Raw genomic sequence first — 20,360 nt, 5'->3', positions numbered from 1 at the left:
TACAAACCCCATCAGAGGGTAATAAAAAAAAAACGGCAAAGCCCAAAATAAATGGGTTGGAATGTTGTGTGGAGGGCGAAGGCCCATAGGCCTAAAATAGCACCAACCAGGTGATCAAAAGTACGCCCAGTACTTCAAAATTATTTGGTAACTTGCCACTATTACTACCAACTAGGTGATCAAAAGTACGCCCATTACTCCAAAATTATTTGGCAACCTACCGCTATTATCACCAACCAGGTGATCAAAAGTACGCCTAGTACTCCACAATTATTCGGCAAGCTGCCGCTATTATCACCAACCAGGTGATCAAAAGTACGCCCAATACTCCAAAATTATTCGGCAACCTGCCGCTATTACCACCAACCAGGTGATCAAAAGTACGTCCACTACTCCCAAATTATACATGAGCATTACTCAATCATACATAAACATTTATGAGCATCACTCATGTCAACATCCATGAGCATCACTCATATCAATCAACATAAACATTCATGAGCATCATTCATGTCAATCAGCTTCAAAAGCTTCATTTACAAAAGCTTTAGCTTCAAAAGCTTCATTTACAAAGCTCTAGCTTCAAAAGCTTCATTTACAGAGCTCCAGCTTCAAAGCTTCACTTGCAAAGCTTTACCTACAAAGCTTCAGTGCAAGGTATACAAATACTGCCTCCGAACAACCGCCACTTCGGCCCATACATGAATTCAATTTGAAGTCTCCAGCCAACAAATTTTATTAACCGAAGACTTGGGGGACTACATTATGTACCATATATTGGGCCTTAACTGGGCCTCATGAAAAATACTTGGGGGACTCTAGCCCATCACTTATGTATTGAGGAGCGAGCCTTTATTCTATAAAAGGGACTCCCTCACCATCATTAGAGAGCATCAACTCTAGCCCATTATTCATGTATTGAGGTGCGAGCCCTTATTCTATAAAAGAGACTCCCTCACCATCATTAGAGAGCATCAACTCTAGCCCATCATTCATGTATTGAGGAGTGAGCCCTTATTCTATAAAAGGGACTCCCTTACCTTCAACGCCACAAGCCGAGCCAACCAAGGCAACATAAGCCACGAGCCGAGCAGCCTCGCAGCATGTGCTACTTCTAGTTTAGCATCATTTCAGATTGAGCACCGCCTCATATTGAACATCAGTTCAAGACAACATCTAGTTACTTCGGCCCACACATGGACTGAATTTCAAGTCTCCAGCCAAAAGACTTTCTTGACTGAAGACTTGGGGGACTACTGTTTATACCATATTTAGGGCCTCCGTATTTAGATCTCGTACAAATACTCAGGGGACTTAAACGTAATTATGTGATAAAGGAAGGGGCAAATATGTAATAAGTGAGGAGCCCTTATTCTATAAAAGGACTTCTCACCCTCACAATTAGAGGAGGCCAATTCCTAGGCCTGAGATCCTCACACTCTCTCCCTCACAATCCTCTCAGAAATACAATAATCAGTGTGGACGTAGTCCAAACATTGGGGTGAACCACAATACATCTTATGTTATTTACATTTCTTGCAGATTCACGGTTGGATTTACGTTGTTCCAAGACCCTCTGGTTTTGTGCTTCAACAATAATTATAAGCTCAATGAATTCCCTTAAACCCTTTATAATACGCATTCTCCAAATTCCATCATTCTTTTCTAACTAAAAGCAAGGGAGACAAAGGGAGGTTATTGCTTGGCCTTGCTAATCCAACTTCTAAACAACCCGTTGACACGCTTCTTAGCTCAGTATACTGAAACTGGGAAAAATCACAAAATGATCGACCATGACGTCTATTTTGTCATATTCCGGCCCGGGCCCCTACCACACCCGAACTCGATTCCACCGTAGCACGATATTGTCTGCTTTGGGCCCCGACCACGCCCTCACAGTTTTGTTTTTGGGAACTCACACGAGAACTTCCCAGTGGGTTACCCATCATGGGATTGCTCTTGTGCGAACTCGCTTAACTTCGGAGTTTCGATGGAACCCAAAGCCAATGAGCTCCCAAAAAGCCTCGTGCTAGGTAGAGGTGAGAATATACATATAAGGCTTACATGATCCACTCTCCTAGGTGATGTGGGATGTAACAATCCACCCCCTTAGGGGCCCGAAGTCCTCGTCGACACACATCTGGCCGAGTGAGCTCCCAAAAGGTCTCGTGCTAGGTAGAGATGAAAATATACATATAAGGCTTACAAGAATCACTCCCCTGGGCGATGTGGGATGTAACATATTTTGAGATAAAACTTTACGTGTTAGGTGAAATATTATGTGAGTGAGACAGTGACACTACTACAAAAAGCACTTTTCGTGGCGAAATAAGTTTGTTGTGCAAAGTACAATTCGTCACACAAAATCTTTTGCGACGAAATTTTGGTCGTGCATGATTCGTAGCAGAAAGCTCGTGAAGATAGGGTTTGTGCGATGAAATATTTCGTCGCACAAAGATTTTTGTTTTTTAATTTTTTAATTAAAATTAAATTAATTTAATATTTTGCGTGATAAAATATTTTCTCGCGCAAGGTGTTTGACTTTTTGTTTTATTATTTCTCTTATATTAATTGTTCGTGTGATGAAATATTTGATAGCGCAAGATTTTTCGAATTTTTACTTTTTGAATTTAATTTAATTGTATGATTTTATTTTTTAATTATTTTAATTTAAATTGACATATTCAAAATAAAATTACATATGAAAATAGTGATCAAATTATCCAATATATATATAATATATTCAAAATGTACACATAAATTAACAAAGTACAATAATAAAATCATAATACAAGTCTATTGTGGTAGTAGTGGCGGGGGATATGGCTCGATAGCGTCATAATCCTCAACTTTAGCCATCAAAGTCTCCATGATTCCCTACAAGAAAAACAAACATGGTCAAATAACAAAAAAATAACATAAAATAATACCAAAAAATTGGCATAATCTCCCCGAATATTGGTATACCCCAAATCCGACCCTAAACTCCATCCCTTACCCTATACTTGACCCCAAACCCGCACCAAACTCAAAATTAACTCCAAAAATAAATATTAATGAAAAAAAAATTAAAATTTGGGGAGAATATACCTTTTGGCAAGATTGAGAGTGAGTGAGAGGATGAGAGGGAGGAGTGAGTGTGAGAGAATTAGAGGAAATAATGAGAGAGAGAGAGAGAGAGAGAGAGAGAGAGAGAGAGAAATGAGAGAGTGAGAGATAGTGAAGAGAGAAAGAAGAGAGATTAAGTGAGAGGAGTGAGTGTGAGAGAGAAGGTCGGATTTGGGGAGAGGGAAAAAGAGGGGAGAGGTAAGAGAATAGAGAAAAACATTGAGAAAATTGTGGAGGAGTTATTTTGGTTTTAAAAACTGTATCACTTTGCACGACGAAATATTGGAGTCTTAAAAAATTTAGGGTAAAAGACTGTTTACTACCCTCATGTTTTGTGGTTTTCAACATTTAGTCCATCAAGTTTTTTTCGTCTCAGATTCATACCAAAAGTGTAAATTTTGGGACAGTCTCATACATCTGTTAGTCAAACTGTTAAATCTGCCGTTAATTATGACGTGGCGCCATGACTGGGCGCCACGTGTCATCCACGTTTTTTTTTTGTTTTCTTCTTTCTTCTTTCTTTTTCTTCCTTCTTCTGCAACTTTTTTTTTCTTCCTCTTTCTCCTTCTTCCTTCCTTCTTCTTCCTTCTCCTTCTTCTCCTTCTTCCTTCTTTTTCCTTCTCCTTCTCCTTCTTCTTCCTCCGAATCTGGGGAAGTTTTTTTTTTTTCCTTCTTTCTTCTTCTTCCTCATTCTTCCTTTTTCTTCTTCTTCTTCTTCCTCCTCCGACTGCAACTTTTTTTTTTCTTCTTCCTTTCCCTTCTTCTCCTTCTTCTTCTTCTTCTTCTTCTTCTTCATCCAAATCTAAGGAAGATGAAGGTTTTTTTTTTCTTCCTCCTTCTTCTCCTTCTTCCTTCCTCCTTCTTCCTTCCCATTCTTCTTCTTCTTCCTTCTTCTTCCTCCGAATATGGGGAAGATGAAAGTTTTTTTGTTTTTTTTTTCTTTTTCTTTCTTCTTTCTTCTTCTTCCTCCTCCTTCCTCATTCTTCTTCTTCCTTCTTCTTCTTCTTCTTCCTCTGACTGCAACTTTTTTTTTTCTTCCTTCTTCTTCCTCCTTCTTCTTCTCCTTCTTCCTTCCTCCTTCTTCCTTCCCCTTCTTCTCCTTCTTCCTTCATCTTCATCTTCATCTTCATCTTCCTCAAAAAAAAAAAAAAAACCTTCATCTTCCCCAGATTCGAGGAAGAAGAAGAAGAAGAAGGAAGAAGGAGAAGAAGGGGAAGGAAGAAGGAAAATGAGGAAGAAAAAAAAAGTTGCAGTCGGAGGAAGAAGAAGAAGAAGAAGAAAGAAGAAGGAGGAAAAAGGAGGAAGAAGAAGAAAGAAGAAAAAAAAAACAAAACTTCCCCGGATTCGGAGGAAGAAGAAAAAGGAAGAAGGAGAAAAAGGGGAAGGAAGAAGGAGGAAGGAAGAAGGAGGAGGAAGAAAAAAAAATTGCAGAAGAAGGAAGAAGAAGAAAGAAGAAAAGAAAAGAAAAAAAAAACGTGGATGACACGTGGCGCCCAGTCATGGCGCCACGTCACAATTACCGGCAGATTTAATAGTTTGAGTAATAGATGTATGAGACTGTCCTAAAATTTACACTTTAGGTATGTATCTGAGACAATAAAAACTTGATGTACTAAATGTTGAAAACCACAAAACATGAGGGTAGTAAATAGTCTTTTACCCAAAAATTTAAATAAAAATTTCCCCGCATCCCATTTTTGGCGCCCGCCCAAATTTTTAGAGTTTTGCGCAACAAAGTTTTGTGCAACGAAGGATTGGTTGTGCAAAGTCTTAAAAAAAATTCCCGCATCCCATTTTTGACTCCCGCCCAAATTTAAAGGTTTTGTGCGACGAACCACTACTTCGTCGAGCAAAATTTATAAAAATAATTTTTATAAATAATAAAAAAAGAAAATAATTTTATTTTACAATTTAAAATATGAATAAGGTTTAGGTGACCAAATGGGTATTCGTCGCACAAACAGAATAATAAAAATAAAGAAATAATTTAGTTTAACAATATAAAATATAAAAATAAGTACATAAGGTTTAGGCGACAAAATATTGATATTCGTCGCACAAAGTTTTTAAAAAATAATAAAAACTTATGAAAATAACTATACTTTAAAATTTATAGTATAAAAGTAAATAAAAAACGAAAAGAAATTGGTTTAGGTGATGAAATAAAAAACGAAAAGAAATTGGTTTAGGTGATGAAATATTTGGATTACGTCGTGCAAAGATTTTAAAAAATAATTTTTTTTTTTTTTTGTAAAGACTTATGTGTTTTGTCACGCAAGACTTTGCGCAGCGAAGTTTAAAATTTCGTCGTGCAATGAGTGTTTCATCGCGCAAGGGACTTTTTTCACTAGTGTGAATAGCTAAGCAAAATTGACGAAAATGCATTGACTAACAATTAAGGCACAAAGCCAGTAATAACTATGTAACTCTAAGCTCATATGTTGAGAAAAAACCAACATTGATGAGATAAGGGACCTTACATGTGCTTATAAGTAGTTGAACTACTCTCATTCCGCCAATTGGTTTTATTGCGGAACTCCAACTTTCTTCATAGTATCAAACTTAACGGAACCTACAACCACATCTGTTTCCATGTCTGCTTGTAGTAGAGCATGCCTATTTGCTTAACTGATCCGCATCTACTTGTTGGCAAACTTATGTTGCGTACTGCCATGAGTTTGACAATGGTGCTAGAAAACATTAATATTTAGGTTTATTTTCCTGTTTATTAGGGATTAGGTTAGTGTATTAAAATGTTTATTATAAAGTAGGATCAGGGATTAGGTTAGTATATTATAAAGTAGGATGCTTTGTTATTTAACAGAGAACAACTTAGTCACAATGTAATCCTCAGTTTATAGCCATCTTGACTCATGTTTATTTGATTTCAATTAATAAAATAGTACTGTAGTTTTGTATTCGTTTGTTCATTGTGCATTCTGATATTGAACTTGGTATCATAGCAGGTTATCTCAGATGTGAAGCCCAACGGCCACACATACTCTACGTCACCCGAGTTGTGTTGTCTACATGTTAGACTTGAAAATTTGTTACACGTGTGGAGACGTATTGAGAATGAATCCCACATTAATGAGAGGAAAGACATTGCATGTGCTTATAAGTAGTTGGGCTACTCCTTAATTAATTTTATGATAGAATATCTACATTCTTCGTCATAGAAGCTAACCAAATCCAAACACATTTTCGATCCCTATCATTTACTAACAACTCGAGCTTTGCGGTTTGGGAACATGAAAGTTTGTGGCAGAACCTTACATAGAAGCAACAACAACAACAACAACAACAACAACAAAGCCTTTTCCCACTAAGTGAGGTCGGCTATATGAATCCTAGAACGCCATTGCGCTCGGTTTTGTGTCATGTCCTCCGTTAGATCCAAGTACTCTAAGTCTTTTCTTAGGGTATTTTCCAAAGTTTTCCTAAGTCTTCCTCTACCCCTTCGGCCCTGAACCTCTATCCCGTAGTCACATCTTCGAACCGGAGCGTTAGTAGGCCTTCTTTGCACATGTCCAAACTCATTTTGTGTACGTGTTGATGCTTCACCGCCCAACATTCTGTGCCATACAGTATCACCGACCTTATTGCCCCTACGACAGTCACACAACACGCCAGATGCACTCTTCCACTTCATCCATCCAGCTTGTATTCTATGGTTGAGATCTCCATTTAATTCTCCGTTCTTTTGCAAGATAGATCCTAGGTAGCAAAAACGGTCGCTCTTTGGTATTTCCTGATCTCCGATCCTCACCCCTAACTCATTTTGGCCTCAATTTGCACTGAACTTGCACTCCATATATTTTGTCTTTGATCGGCTTAGGCGAAGACCTTTAGATTCCAACACTTCTCTCCAAAGGTTAAGCTTCGCATTTACCCCTCTTGAGTTTCATCGATCAACACTATATCGTTTGCGAAAAGCATACACCAAGGAATATTATCTTGAATATGTCCTGTTAACTCATCCATTACCAACGCAAAAAGGTAAGGACTTAAGGATTGTTGATGCACAAAATCAATGAGGACTTTGGTACAATAGAAAATATTAAGTTTGTGATCTTCGCTAGATTGCTCTGGTCATTAGTGTGGATAAGTATGTAAATGGATAGAGACAGGAAAGCAAACACAAGATGTACGTGGTTCACCCAGATTGGCTACGTCCACCGAGTAGAGGAGTTCTCATTAATTGTGAAGGGTTTACACAAGTACATAGGTTCAAGCTCTTCTTTAGTGAGTACAAGTGAATGATTTAGTACAAATGACATAGGTTCAAGCTCTCGTCTTCACTTGCCTTATCTGTCTCATAGGTAGATGTGGCATCTTCTTTGGAAGTACTCTTCCTCTATCCAGGGGTGGTATCTTTAACTGGTGGAGATGCACAAGGTAATGTATCAATTTCACTTGAAGCTTACTTGTAGTTTCAGGCTTGGTCAAGCGCGATACAAACCATGTAGTAGGAGTCCCCCAAGTCGCCGAGCTAGGGGATCTGCTGAAAGAGGCGACAGACAAGGTAAGCAATCAGAGCTCCCAGCAATCAGTCCCAGATCAGAAGTTTGATTTCGAGTTCCGGCTGATTGTTCTCATTCTCCCTATCTTGCAGGCAGCATGAAGGATAAAGAGAAGAAAATGAGAGTAGATGATATGAGATACTTTTGCTTTTGAAGAAGTAACTTTCCACAGGCTTATTCTTGAACTGGGCTGGAGGATTTTCTGGTTCCCTCCAGAGTATAAGGCTGACTGAAGAATTTGAGGGTTAAAACAAGTCCATCAAATCTAGAATACGTTCGACCCTGCTGATATGTGATACTTTTGCTGTTGACAAAGTAGTGGATGTATCGGCACGTGTTCTTTTACGCTTGTCTCTACATGCTTCCTTGTATCATTCTCACTTTCCCTATCTGTTCCTCAGGCAGATGTGGTATCTTCTCTAGAAGCATAAGATGTTGAAGATGAGTACTCGAGAGCAATGCCAGGTAAGTAATCAGGTAAGGGGTTACAGGCAGTCAGTTCCTGATTAGAAGCTTGATTGCAAGTGCTGACTGATTGCTCTCTTTCTCTTTGTCTTGCAGGTAAGAACAAGGCCAAAGGAAAAGACAGGGAAAAAGCATGATATGAGATACTCTTGCTTTTAACCCTGATGATATGAGATATTCTTGCTCTGGTGTAGCTTGTTTGCAGGTGGATTATCGGGGGGAAAGAAAGCTGAGTATTTCGAGAGGCTTCGTTGGGAGTGCCCTTTTAGATATGAGGAAGGGTTGAGCATTTTTGCAGGTCTGCCTGTCCATTGAGGATGGAGGTCGACATATATAGGAGTTTCCCTAACAACAACTAGTAATGCTATTCATTTACCCTGCTTGGTCATAGCACGGTAATGGGAGCTGCCAGCTTCACGTGTGTCAGATCACTTTGAAAAAGTGGTCTGTGGTATCTGGAAAGCTGATGTTGCGTGTGAAGATTACAGACAAGCTTTATCCAATGAGATCTGACTCTCGAAGTTGAGAAAGCGGTGCCTCTTCGGTTTTCGAACAAGCAATCCTATCGGGGATCTGGCTCTCAAGATTCGGAGAACGGTACCTCTTCGATTTTTTAGAGAGCAATCCTGCTGGGAGTCTGGCTCTCGAGATTCGGAGAGCAGTGTCTCTTCGATTTTTGAGAAAGTAATCATGTTGGGAGTCTGGCTCTCGAGATTCGGAGGACGGTGCCTCTTCGATTTTGGAGCAAGCAATCTTGTTGGAAGTGTTTTCTCGAATGTGAGTAAAGGTTGGGCATGTTTGCTAGTCTACCTTGCCATGGAGCACAAAGGTTGACACATAGGGACTTTCCAATTATCCAACAGTGGTGTTGTTCCTTTACTCTTGTGGGTAATAATATAGTAGCTAGACCTTCAAAATTTATGTGTCAAAACTTTGTTAGTGCTGTTTCTTTATTATTCTTTTGCCATTCTTTGTCATAACGATGTAGTGGGAGCTGCAAGTTTCACGTGTCTAAACTTTGTTAGAGATCTTTGGCAAAGTTATATGTGGTACCCATGAGCTGATGGTGCGTGTGGAAAGTGGATGATTAAACAGTAAGATTCATGTGCTTTCTACTTCACCAGAAATCTTCAACAGAATGCCCGTAATTTCAGCAAAGCTGAGTGTGCATATGACAGGTGCTGACAAGGCTGAGAAAAGCAAGTGCCTCTTCGATTTCTGATATCGGCCCTCGTGGTCTCTGAGCAACCTAGCTTTTGAGAAAGCAAGTGCCTCTTCGATTTCTGAGATCGGCCTTCGTGGTCTTTGAGCAGCCCAACTTTTGAGAAAGTAAACGCCTCTTCGATTTCTAAGATCGGCCCTCGTGGTCTCTGAGCAGCCCAGCTTTTGAGAAAGCAAATGCCTCTTCGATTTCTGGGCAGACGCCTCTTCGATTTCTTAAGCTCCGTCGAGTGCAAATTTTTATAGAGGCTGGCATTAAATTCCAAAGCACACTTGAATCTTCACCAGTAAAAGTTCCATTCTTGCACTTATAAGATCTTGATTTGTCCAACATTTTCTCTCTTCAACACCTCTGAAAATGTCTAGCCCCTCCGACTGTCGTTTTGACTTGAACCTTGTTGAAGAGGTAGCCACGCCTTTTCCAGACAACATATGGCGCCCATCTTTCTTATCCCCTACTGGTCCTCTTACCGTTAAGGATTCCGTGATGAAGAATGATATGACTGCTGCGGTGGTGGCGAGGAACCTTCTCACTCCCAAAGATAACAGACTACTTTCCAAACGGTCTGATGAGTTGGCTGTTAAGGATTATCTGGCTCTAAGTGTTCAATGTGCAGATTCTGTGTCTAATATGGCCCAACGCCTATTTGCTCGAACCCGCCAAGTTGAATCATTGGCGGCTGAAGTGATGAGTCTCAAACAGAAGATTAGAGGGCTCAAGCATGAGAATAAACAGTTGCACCGGCTCACACATGACTATGCTACAAACATGAGGAGGAAGCTTGACCAGATGAAGGAATCTGATGGTCAGGTTTTACTTGATCATCAGCGGTTTGTGGGTTTGTTCCAAAGGCATTTATTGTCTTCGTCTTCTGGGGCTGTACCGCGTAATGAAGCTCCAAATGATCAACCTCTGATGTCTCCTCCTTCTAGGGTTCTGTCCAGTACTGAGGCTCCAAATGATCCCCCTCCGGTGCCTTCTCTTTCTGGGGCTCTACCGACTGCTGAGACTTCTCCGAAGCAACCTTTGTGAAGGCTCCCTCTTGTTTGTTTATTTTGACTCATGTATATGTACATATTTGTAACTTATCAGAGATATCAATAAATAAGCTTTGCTTCATTTCAACGTATTGTGTTAAATACACCAAAGCCTTCTTCACTGAGTGAGGTCGGCTATATGAATCTTAGAACGCCATTGTGCTCGGTCCTGTGTCATGTCCTCCGTTAGATCCAAATACTCTTAAGTATTTTCTTAGAGTCTCTTCCAAAGTTTTCCTAGGTCTTCCTCTACCCCTTCGGCCCTGAACCTCTGTCCCGTAGTCGCATCTTCTAACCGGAGCGTCAGTAGGCTTTCTTTGCACATGTCCAAACCACCGTAATCGATTTTCTCTCAATTTTCCTACAATTTCGGCTACTCCTACTTTACCTCAGATATCCTCATTCCTAATCTTATCATTTCTCGTGTGCCCACACATCCAACGAAGCATCCTCATCTCCGCTACACCCATTTTGTGTATGTGTTGATGCTTCACCGTCCAACATTCTGTGCCATACAGCATCGCCGGCTTTATTGCCATCCTATAAAATTTTCCCTTAAGCTTCAGTGGCATACGGCGGTCACACAACACGCCGGATGCACTCTTCCACTTCATCCATCCAACTTGTATTCTATGGTTGAGATCTCCATCTAATTCTCCGTTCTTTTGCAAGATAGATCCTAAGTAGCGAAAACGATCGCTCTTTGGTATTTCCTGATCTCCGATCCTCACCCCTAACTCATTTTGGCCTCTATTTGCATTGAACTTGCACTCCATAAATTCTGTCTTTGATTGGCTTAGGCGAAGACCTTTAGATTCCAACACTTCTCTCCAAAGGTTAAGCTTTACATTTACCCCTTCCTGATTTTCATCTATCAACACTATATCGTCTGCGAAAAGCATACACCAAGGAATATCATCTTGAATATGTCCTGTTAACTCATCCATTACCAACGCAAAAAGGTAAGGACTTAAGGATGAGCCTTGATGTAATCCTACAGTTATGGGGAAGCTTTCGGTTTGTCCTTCATGAGTTCTTACGGCAGTCTTTGCTCCTTCATACATATCCTTTATAGCTTGGATATATGTTACTCGTACTCCTTTCTTCTCTAAAATCCTCCAAAGAATGTCTTTTGGGACCCTATCATACGCTTTTTCCAAATCTATAAAGGCCATGTGTAAATCCTTTTTCCCATCTCTATATCTTTCCATCAATCTTCGTAAGAGATAGATTGCCTCCATGGTTGAACGCCCTGGCATGAACCCGAATTGGTTGTCCGAAACCCGTGTCTCTTGCCTCAATCTATGCTCAATGACTCTCTCCTAGAGCTTCATTGTATGACTCATTAGCTTAATACCCCTATAGTTCATGCAATTTTGTACGTCACCCTTATTCTTGTAGATAGGCACCAAAGTGTTCTTTTGCCACTCATTTGGCATTTTCTTCGTTTTCAAAATCCTATTGAAAAGGTTAGTGAGCCATGCTATACCTGTCTCTCCCAAGATTTTCCACACTTCGATCGGTATATCGTCTGGGCCCACTGCTTTTCTATGCTTCATCTTCTTCAAAGCTACAGCCACTTCTTCCTTCCTGATTTGACGATAAAAGGAGTAGTTTCTACTCTTCTGAGTTACTCAACTCCCCTAAAGAAGTACTCCTTTCATGTCCTTCATTGAAAAGATTATGAAAATAACCTCTCCATTTGTCTTTGATTGTATTCTCTGTAGCAAAAACCTTTCCATCCTCATCCTTGATGCACCTCACTTGGTTTAGGTCACTTCTCTTCTTTTCCCTTACTCTAGCTAGTTTATAGATATCCAACTCTCCTTCTTTGGTATCTAGTCGCTTATACATGTCGTCATAAGCCGTTAACTTAGCTTATCTCACAGCTTTCTTCGCCTCTTGCTTCGCTCTTCTATACCTTTCACCATTTTCATCGGTCATGTCCTTGTATAAGGCTTTACAACATTCTTTCTTAGCCTTCACCTTTGTTTGTACCTCCTCATTCCACCACCAAGATTCCTTTTGGTGTGGAGCAGAGCCCTTGGACTCTCCTAATACCTCTTTTGCTACTTTTCGGATACAACTAGCCATGGAATCCCACCTTTGGCTAACTTCCCCCTCTCTATCCCACCCATACTAGGTGATTACTTTCTCTTTGAAAATGACTTGTTTTTCTCCTTTTAAATTCCACCATCTAGTCCTTGGGCACTTCCAAGTCTTGTTCTTTTTTCTCACTCTTTTGATATGTACATCAATCACCAACAAGCGATGTTGATTAGCCAAGCTCTCTCCATGTATAACTTTGCAATCCTTACAAGTTATACGATCCCCTTTCCTCATTAGAAGAAAATCTATTTGTGTTTTTGACGACCCACTCTTGTAGGTGATCACATGTTCTTCTCTCTTCTTAAAGAAGGTGTTGGCTAAGAAGAGATCATATGCCATTGCAAAATCCAAGATAGCTTCCCCATCCTCGTTTCTCTCCCCAAAACCATGGCCACCATGAAAACCTCCATAGTTGCCTGTCTCCCTACCCACGTGTCCATTTAAATCTCCTCTATAAATAACTTCTCCGTTTGGGCAATTCCTTGCACCAAGTCTCCAAGGTCTTCCCAAAATTTCTCCTTCGAACTTGTATCCAACCCTACTTGAGGTGCGTACGCACTAATCACATTGATGAGTTCTTGTCCTATTACAATCTTGATTGCCATGATTCTATCTCCTACCCTCTTGACATCTACAACATCTTGTGTCAAGGTCTTGTCCACAATGATGCCAACACAGTTTCTCATTCTATTTGTGCCCGAATACCAAAGTTTAAACCCTGAGTTTTCTAGATCCTTTGCCTTAAGACCAACCCACTTAGTTTCTTGTAGGCACATAATATTTATCCTTCTCCTCACCATAACTTCCACTACTTCCATAGATTTTCCCCGTTAAGGTTCCTATATTCCACATTCCTAAACGCATTCTACTCTCTTGAGCTCTACCCTTCTGTCCTAGCTTCTTCACCCTCCCCCGTCCAATAGGATCAAAGTACTTCTTTTGTGTGTCCTGTGTAAAGTTGATAGGAGCATATGCTCCCAAACAACTTTGAGTGGAGTCGTTCGAAAAGAAGTTTCTATGCCCCCCTTGCTCATTTAACACTGCATCCGGGTGTCGATGGAGATACAACGACCCTTGCTCACTTATCACTATGCTCGGGCCACACAGCGCGCCACTTACGGGTGAAGCCCTAGTTTTAGCGTGATTTCGTTCTAGATTCATTTTCATAAGGATTCGAAAAAAATAGAGAAAGATATGGAAATGGAGGTGAAGCCTAAACTTCACCTCATATCGGAGAAACTCTTTTAAGTTTAGGCTAAATCGACATATATCGTGGATATTTCTTACATATATGTTAAATATCGAAGAAACTCGTATATTTCGTCAAAACCAATGTTTGACAGTAGCTAAAGTTTCATTTTAATATTTCATCATTTCAATTAAAAGCAACCAATATCGATATTGATATTCGATTATGCATCAATATTTCCACAAATTTGCGTTCAACATTTCCACTAATACCGATATTTTAAACACTGTGTAGAAGCAATGGCTGATTAGCTGAGTCCTGTAACAAATACAAAACTACTACAGGCTGGTGTTTCTACCACAGTTTCTAAATGTAACAAGGGAATCTGCAATGGGATAACTTATTTCTGTTGAGCCCCCAAAGTACTCATAGCCCCTAATGTTATTGCCTAATTATATCCCTACGTGTCTTGATCGTTACTAATATGTCCTAATTCCAACTCGAACTATGTTTATTTTCTTAATTAGCAAACTAAACTAAAGCAACTTTCAACATTGAATTGGTTATTAAGTTGAACCTTTTATACAGTACCAATCTTATTTATTTTTGGCAAAAAATGAATTTTTATTTTTCTGTCTGTTTGTTTTTTTGTTAAAGAATAGAGGTCATAACATAGCAGGGCCATAAAGTAATTTCCAGATATCTATAATCAAGGAGAGTACCAAACTTAACTACCAACCTAGCCAAACTCGTTCCTTGCCACCCAGTGCCAATATCTCTCATTTTAGTCCTCCCTGTAACTTGGTGGTGCACATTAGCATCTGCCAAAAGCGCCGGTGCAGTGTGCGCCTCTACCTCTTCCTCTTCCTCTTCCTCTACCACCCCCCGTGGCCGGAAAAAATGGGGGAGAGACCGCCATCCTCCGAAGACATGGAGAAGGGGCGCGAAAAGAGACAAAAGTCTCGGCATTCCATGCCCCCGCCCCATTTGTGCCCCCCTCCTCCTAAGCCATGGGTGCCGTGGCTCATGCCAATCGTGTTTGTCGTCAATGTTGCCATGTTCGTGTACACGATGTACGTCAATGACTGTCCAACTACAGGGGAAAAGTGTCTTTTTCCTTTCTTTAAGAGGTTCTCTTTCCAACCCTTCAGAGAAAACCCTCTTCTTGGTCCTGCCGCACTTACGTAAGAATCTCCTCCTACCTCTCCCAATGATTTCTACTTTTTGTCTCTTATTTTTTATTTGTTTTCTTGCATAAAACTAATTCAACTCCTGCGTCTAATCTTCTGCAATTGAGATAGTTTTGGATTACAGAAACAAGAACTAATTACAGAATTCGATTAAGACTAAAACATGATTAATTTGAACAAAGAAGATACCTTCAATACTATGTTTTGTTCTGTATAGCATATACTTGCTCTTACCTCTTGCTTAAGCACCAATTGATATTCGGATTCTTATGTCTTGCTTAAGTACCCTAATCTATCGAGCGCCATAGCCAACATAAGATTCCAGGGTAGTCGCATTCTCCCGTCCTCTAGGTCTTAGCAACAATGTCCCTTCCTATGAATCTACGCTACCCCAAAATGCTCTAGGTCTTAGCAACAATGTCCCTTCCTATGAATCTATGCTACCCCAAAATGCAGGAGGCAGTGTCTTTCGGACCCCAAAGTCAAACAAGGAAATGTGTCCGATTGCTGTGCCAACTTGGAAATCATTCTTAACTGAACTAGGCATACGTTAAGCTATAACTTCTTGAACGGTCATGTTAAAACCTAATCTAATTGCTAATGTTTGCAGTCTAAAGAAACTAGGAGCCCTTGAACTGCAATTAGTGGTGGAAGGGGGCGAAGGATGGCGCCTCTTGTCTTGCATGTGGCTTCATGCTGGAGTCGTTCACTTGCTCTTCAATATGCTGAGCCTTCTATTCATAGGAATAAGGCTTGAGCAGGAATTCGGATTTAGTAAGAACTTAAGATTCAGGAGATGTCAACTCGGTTTTTACATGATTAATGCATGCTAACTATTCTTAACTGTTTTGATTTGGCAGTCAGAATAGGGTTCCTGTATCTGCTTGCTGGAATAGGAGGAAGTTTAGGATCGACTCTACATCGCATGAGAACCGCAAGCCCAACTATCTCAGTTGGTGCATCTGGAGCACTTTTTGGATTGCTGGGAGCCATGCTTTCCGAGCTTCTAATAAACTGGACAATCTACGTGAATAAGGTAACCTTTCTTTTCTTTTAAAGAACCCCAGCTATGCCGGCATCTAAAATACAACAGCTTTTAATGCTGAGGCTCAAATCGATGAGGGATACGTCTAAGATCTAACTTTGCTATTCAGTGCACAGCGCTCCTGATACTCATGGTTGTCATTGCCGTGAATATGGCTGTTGGGTTTATACCTAAAGTGGACAGTTCAGCTCATATAGGAGGATTCCTTGCAGGATTTTTCCTTGGCTTTGTTATTCTAGTTCGTCCACAGTATGGTTATATAAGCAGCAGGCACCTTCCATCAACCTACGAGGGAAGACGTAAATCTAGGCACAAGTTCTATCAGTATGTGCTAGGGATCACTGCTTTTGTTTTCTTAGTTCTTGGGTAAGTTAGTAATTTGATTCTTTCCTTTCAGAAATTTACTATTAAATACAAATCAAAATCAAGCAACCTCCAGTCCCTGATTAACATTTCACCTTTCTCATCCATTGCAGATACACATACGGCTTTGGTAAGCTATACGGTCCTCCGGCACTGAAAAATCTACCTTAAGTTCTAGAAATCAAACGAATAATCTAGAGAGCTCAACTGCCTACTCAAGAATTGCAGGTATAACACCACCTCCTCTACACGACGGAAAAACAAGGCACACCATAAACTATACTTCCGTATATCAGAAAAAAGAGAGACATGCATATCTAAAGTGCATCTAATTAACTTGCTGACATTCGGATGTATATTTGTGAATGTTCAGATGTAAATGTATGTATGTATATGTACGAAATGAATATATCTCACAAACCAGACTAGAAGCTACTACATTTCGAACATGGTTTGACATGTTATAAGAAAAACGCTAAATAATCGCTTTATAAGTTCATGAGGCTCAAACATTACAAATATATATATACACACACACACACATACATACTTTCTTATCAATAACAAATTATGACACTTTTGTTGGTAAGTCTTTGCTAGAAATTGTTTTTGTCTGTGAATGAGCATAGTGAGTTTTAAGCTAAATTTCAAGATGGTAACACAGGGCTGTCAGAATGACTTAATACGTATACGGTATCCCCACAAACATATATGATCATATACTCAAAACACACTTGCGGGTGTTCATGGTAGTGCACTTGACCTCAAAAACAGGATTAACAAAGTGATTTTAGCACATACAGAAGAGGAACGGAATATAAGCAAGGACAGCAGGGAGTCTTCTAGGATAAGGAGATGGAGATGAAGGCAATGCTATGTTATATTTTAATCGAGGTAGCAATGTAGATGAGTTCTGTAATTTCTGTTTCAGAATTTTTCTACATTTTGATTAATCAACCCAAGGACTGTTGAAGGAAGGCAGCTTAGCCTCCAATTCACATGCAAACTGTACTTCTAGACGTCGTGTTAATATGAAGCTATATAGTAAGAAACTTTTAAAACAAATTAGATAAATTTTCATTCTATTAAAATGGAAGTCAAACTTACATTACAAAATCAAAATTCATCATATCCGTACTTTACAATATACATACCTTCAGTAGGAAACTTAAGTATTCAAATGCCTATATCTCACACGTGTCTGAGCGACCAAAGATTGTGTAACGGTTGTTTGCTACATTGTCGTATAGAAAATCCCTTACAAAACTGCATTCATCCGGAAGAAGAAAAAAAAATTATCAATTATGGACATAGTGTATTACCATGGCATCGTCCATCAGTTTGAATCTTGACAGGCAAAAATTATAAAGAACAAAGAGGGGATGACTTACAGAGGTATAAACTGTGCAAAAAACGCTAGCTGGGGGAAGGGCAAGTCTATATATTCCATTATCTTCACAACAGCTTCTGACTTGATAAATGATCTGAAATTCTCAAATTCACCATGTCAGTTATCAATGTTACTCGTATAAATTATCGGTTAGTATTGTCAAACTGAGAGACCATAACACTAACGAGAACGTCATTAATATGAGAAAAGTTCATGTAAACGAGAAAAATGTTATCATTCATCAAAACCTTGATAATTGTTAAAAACCGCTCCAGATTAGCAATGAGGTCATTGTATATACCTATCCTTTTCAACAAGAACAACACTTGAAATATCATCAGGAGCTCTTCCGGACCTTCTGAGCAGTTTCTTCCCTGCTTCACTCTGGAGAGCTTCAAACCTTATGCTCCTGTCAGAAGTGGATTAAACAATAACAACACGAGTAGAAGATTGAAGATAAACCTCATAAGATACCAAATAATTTGCACTCTTCAAACTTAAGGATTATATATATGAAGAAAAGAGATCATTGTTTTCCCTACTAAATATAATCTTGTTGCCTTAACGATGATCATAATAGAGTCTACAAACAATCAAAGGAAGAGGAGAATCGAACCTATTTCGATCATTATCCCGCACGAACTTTACACCTCCATTACACAAGTTACAAACACCTGTAAAAAAATCAACGATCATGAGTTTTCATTGTATCTGTAACACAACTGCAGAATTCGCCTGGTGCTCACGTTCTGCACCAACGAATCCAACTAAACTCTAAAACATAGTAGTTTAGAACATAACCATATTAAGAATTACAGAAATACGTAACATATTATGATGTTCTAGCCTCATTCACTATCTTCCATGGAGTAAAACTACAAGATGGACAAAAATATATTTGTATTTTCCTTTGCAACTTATTCTAAACGTGACTTATTATACAGACGTGACGTAGGTTAGACCAGTTAGTCTGTGTAGTGTCCCCACTCTGTTGCACCCAAGTTTGAATTCCGCTCCCCGCAAATTAGAATGGCTTACAATAAATCTTTATCAAGAAAAGAAAAAAGTTGACCTATCACATATCAAATATGTAACCTAGAAAGCCAGTCTCAATTAGCTAATCCCATATTGCACAACACAAACAAGATGGATTCTTAAACAAATACACAAGCCATAAAGTACTGTTTCTACACCAAGCGCAAAGTAGCATGACGAGTACGGTAAGTGCTAAAATGAATCGTTATTACCGTCGAACAACATGATGGGCCTCGTGTCATTTTCAAAGAAGCCTGAAGTTGCTTCCACCCAGTCCACTCTGTCGCCTTTGGCTGGGGTCCTTGGGGACACTGTAGCAAAGGTAACAAAGCTCGGTCTAACGTGCGCCGGCCGCGACGAGTGGCCTACTCGTAGTCGTACGCACCAACCACCGCCGGGAAACAGAAGCGCCATGAATGACAAACTGTTAGTTTAGCCTTCGTATCCGGGTGACTATTTAGTGAAAGCTAAAATTACCTTGACCTTTAAGTTCATGGGAATTACACGAGATGCCCTTTCGGCTAGTCTGGGATGTGGGCTGGGGTGGGCTGGGGATGTGAGAATGGCTTCTTTGTGAATATGGGCAGGCAAAGTTTTCAGAGGGGCAAAGTTTACGTGGCTTCGCATGTCAGGTGCAACGTGGAAGTTCAAATGCCATTGAGCCTTTCGTCATTTTCCTCATTTTTTTAAAAATAGTAATTGTCCTTTTGGAAATCAATCCGTCTGTGAAAAGCAAAAAGGGCAAGGCAGTATTCAAAATTTTATTTTTTATTTTTTATTACTTTTTTTTATGCTTTGATGAATTTGTTTTATGAGACCATGTTGGGCTAAAAGTCAAATATTTTAATCCGAAAAATTTAGCTTTTAATCCAGAAACAGCTTTTTTGCTCCAACCTTTTTAGCCTAAAATTTTAGCCTAAGATTATTAAAAAATGAACTTAGACTATTTTTTTTGTTAAATTAAATTTTAAAAAAATAAATAAATATGTAGACTATCGTAAATTAATTTTATGAACATTTTAATCTAAAAAATTTTAAATTCCAATAAATATTGAAAATTTTAAATTCAAATTTCTGGGCTAAATTTCTGGAGGAATCTGGCATTGGTTTAGCATTTAACATTTAGCATTTAGCCCAAATTTTCCCCTTGGGTTGGAGTGGGTTTGAGGGGAAATTTTGGGGGGTAATTTGGCTTTTAGCCCACCATTGAAAATAAAATGATTGTTTGATTTCTATAATATATTTCAAATACAAGAAATGAAGATAATGGTTGGGTACTTATAGAAAAAAAAATTTGGGTATTTTTTTTTTGTTTTTTTGTTTTAGTTTTTGGGTTTATTTTTTGAATTTGCTTACCTTTAGAATAATCTTTAACCGTTCAAAATCAAAATTATTTATATTGGATGCCCCAAATTGCGCCACTTGGTAGCTGCATAAAGTTTTGCAACTTTTTTTTACTGTTGGAAATCTAACGGCACAAGTTGGAGGAAAAATAAGTCATTTGACTCTGGGTTGTGCACGCGGGTGGGCCCCACTCTATCGTCTCCTGTAGTTAAAAAAGCACAAGCCCTTGGTCCAAATGCCCTCCATTTTTTACACCAGTGGACCACCTTTTTGCAGCCAAAGGCAATTCAACCCAATTGCCTTGTCACTTGGGCAAACAGTGGACTTGCTCTTAAGAGGG

At 39.4% G+C, this 20,360-nt stretch overlaps 2 protein-coding genes across 7 annotated transcripts; one reads left to right on the top strand and one right to left on the bottom strand.

Moving 5' to 3' along the window:
• Nucleotides 1–2,708: 2,708 nt before the first annotated feature.
• LOC103437254 (DCC family protein At1g52590, chloroplastic) lies at nucleotides 2,709–19,285 on the bottom strand. 2 transcript variants are annotated; one of them, XM_070817122.1, is made up of 6 exons: nucleotides 18,889–19,226; nucleotides 18,258–18,315; nucleotides 17,943–18,050; nucleotides 17,643–17,735; nucleotides 17,406–17,517; nucleotides 2,709–2,877 (listed from the first exon to the last, which is right to left on the bottom strand). In XM_070817122.1, exons 1-5 carry the CDS (start codon nucleotides 19,088–19,090, stop codon nucleotides 17,436–17,438), a joined length of 543 nt encoding a protein of 180 aa, XP_070673223.1. In that variant the 5' UTR covers nucleotides 19,091–19,226; the 3' UTR covers nucleotides 2,709–2,877; nucleotides 17,406–17,435. The 2 variants fall into 2 exon arrangements, with proteins under 2 accessions (XP_070673223.1, XP_008373949.1); XM_008375727.4 differs by lacking the exon at nucleotides 2,709–2,877 and having other exon boundaries at nucleotides 17,317–17,517; nucleotides 18,889–19,285.
• On the top strand, nucleotides 14,423–17,316 carry LOC103437255 (RHOMBOID-like protein 5). Of its 5 annotated transcripts, none has more exons than XR_003771094.2 (6): nucleotides 14,423–14,837; nucleotides 15,454–15,617; nucleotides 15,704–15,879; nucleotides 15,998–16,254; nucleotides 16,365–16,479; nucleotides 17,026–17,316. XR_003771094.2 is itself a non-coding variant. In XM_008375728.4 (5 exons), the coding sequence occupies exons 1-5, from the start codon at nucleotides 14,554–14,556 to the stop codon at nucleotides 16,420–16,422; spliced, it is 939 nt and encodes a 312-aa protein (XP_008373950.1). In that variant the 5' UTR covers nucleotides 14,423–14,553; the 3' UTR covers nucleotides 16,423–16,745. The 5 variants fall into 5 exon arrangements, 1 of the variants encoding a protein (XP_008373950.1); XR_003771096.2 differs by having other exon boundaries at nucleotides 17,055–17,257; XR_003771095.2 differs by having other exon boundaries at nucleotides 17,046–17,257.
• Nucleotides 19,286–20,360: the final 1,075 nt, after the last annotated feature.

The sequence above is a fragment of the Malus domestica genome, chromosome 17 (assembly GCF_042453785.1).
Source record: "Malus domestica chromosome 17, GDT2T_hap1".
NCBI lineage: Eukaryota > Viridiplantae > Streptophyta > Magnoliopsida > Rosales > Rosaceae > Malus > Malus domestica.
The sequence above is the reverse complement of the archived record's forward strand: the minus strand, read 5'-3'. Positions and strand labels throughout refer to the sequence as shown.

What these genes read in the sequence shown, in the direction of transcription:
- LOC103437255 (XM_008375728.4), top strand. Translation starts at nt 14,554, where the DNA reads ATGGGGGAGAGACCGCCATCCTCCGAAGACATGGAGAAGGGGCGCGAA. An exon ending in TGAGCAGGAATTCGGATTTA is followed by an intron (nt 15,618 to 15,703) that starts GTAAGAACTTAA and finishes TTGATTTGGCAG; the next exon opens with TCAGAATAGGGTTCCTGTAT. An exon ending in TTTGTTTTCTTAGTTCTTGG is followed by an intron (nt 16,255 to 16,364) that starts GTAAGTTAGTAA and finishes CATCCATTGCAG; the next exon opens with ATACACATACGGCTTTGGTA.
- LOC103437254 (XM_008375727.4), bottom strand. Translation starts at nt 19,090, where the DNA reads ATGGCGCTTCTGTTTCCCGGCGGTGGTTGGTGCGTACGACTACGAGTA. An exon ending in GTTCTTGTTGAAAAGGATAG is followed by an intron (nt 17,736 to 17,942) that starts GTATATACAATG and finishes TGAGAATTTCAG; the next exon opens with ATCATTTATCAAGTCAGAAG. An exon ending in TTTGCACAGTTTATACCTCT is followed by an intron (nt 17,518 to 17,642) that starts GTAAGTCATCCC and finishes GGATGAATGCAG; the next exon opens with TTTTGTAAGGGATTTTCTAT.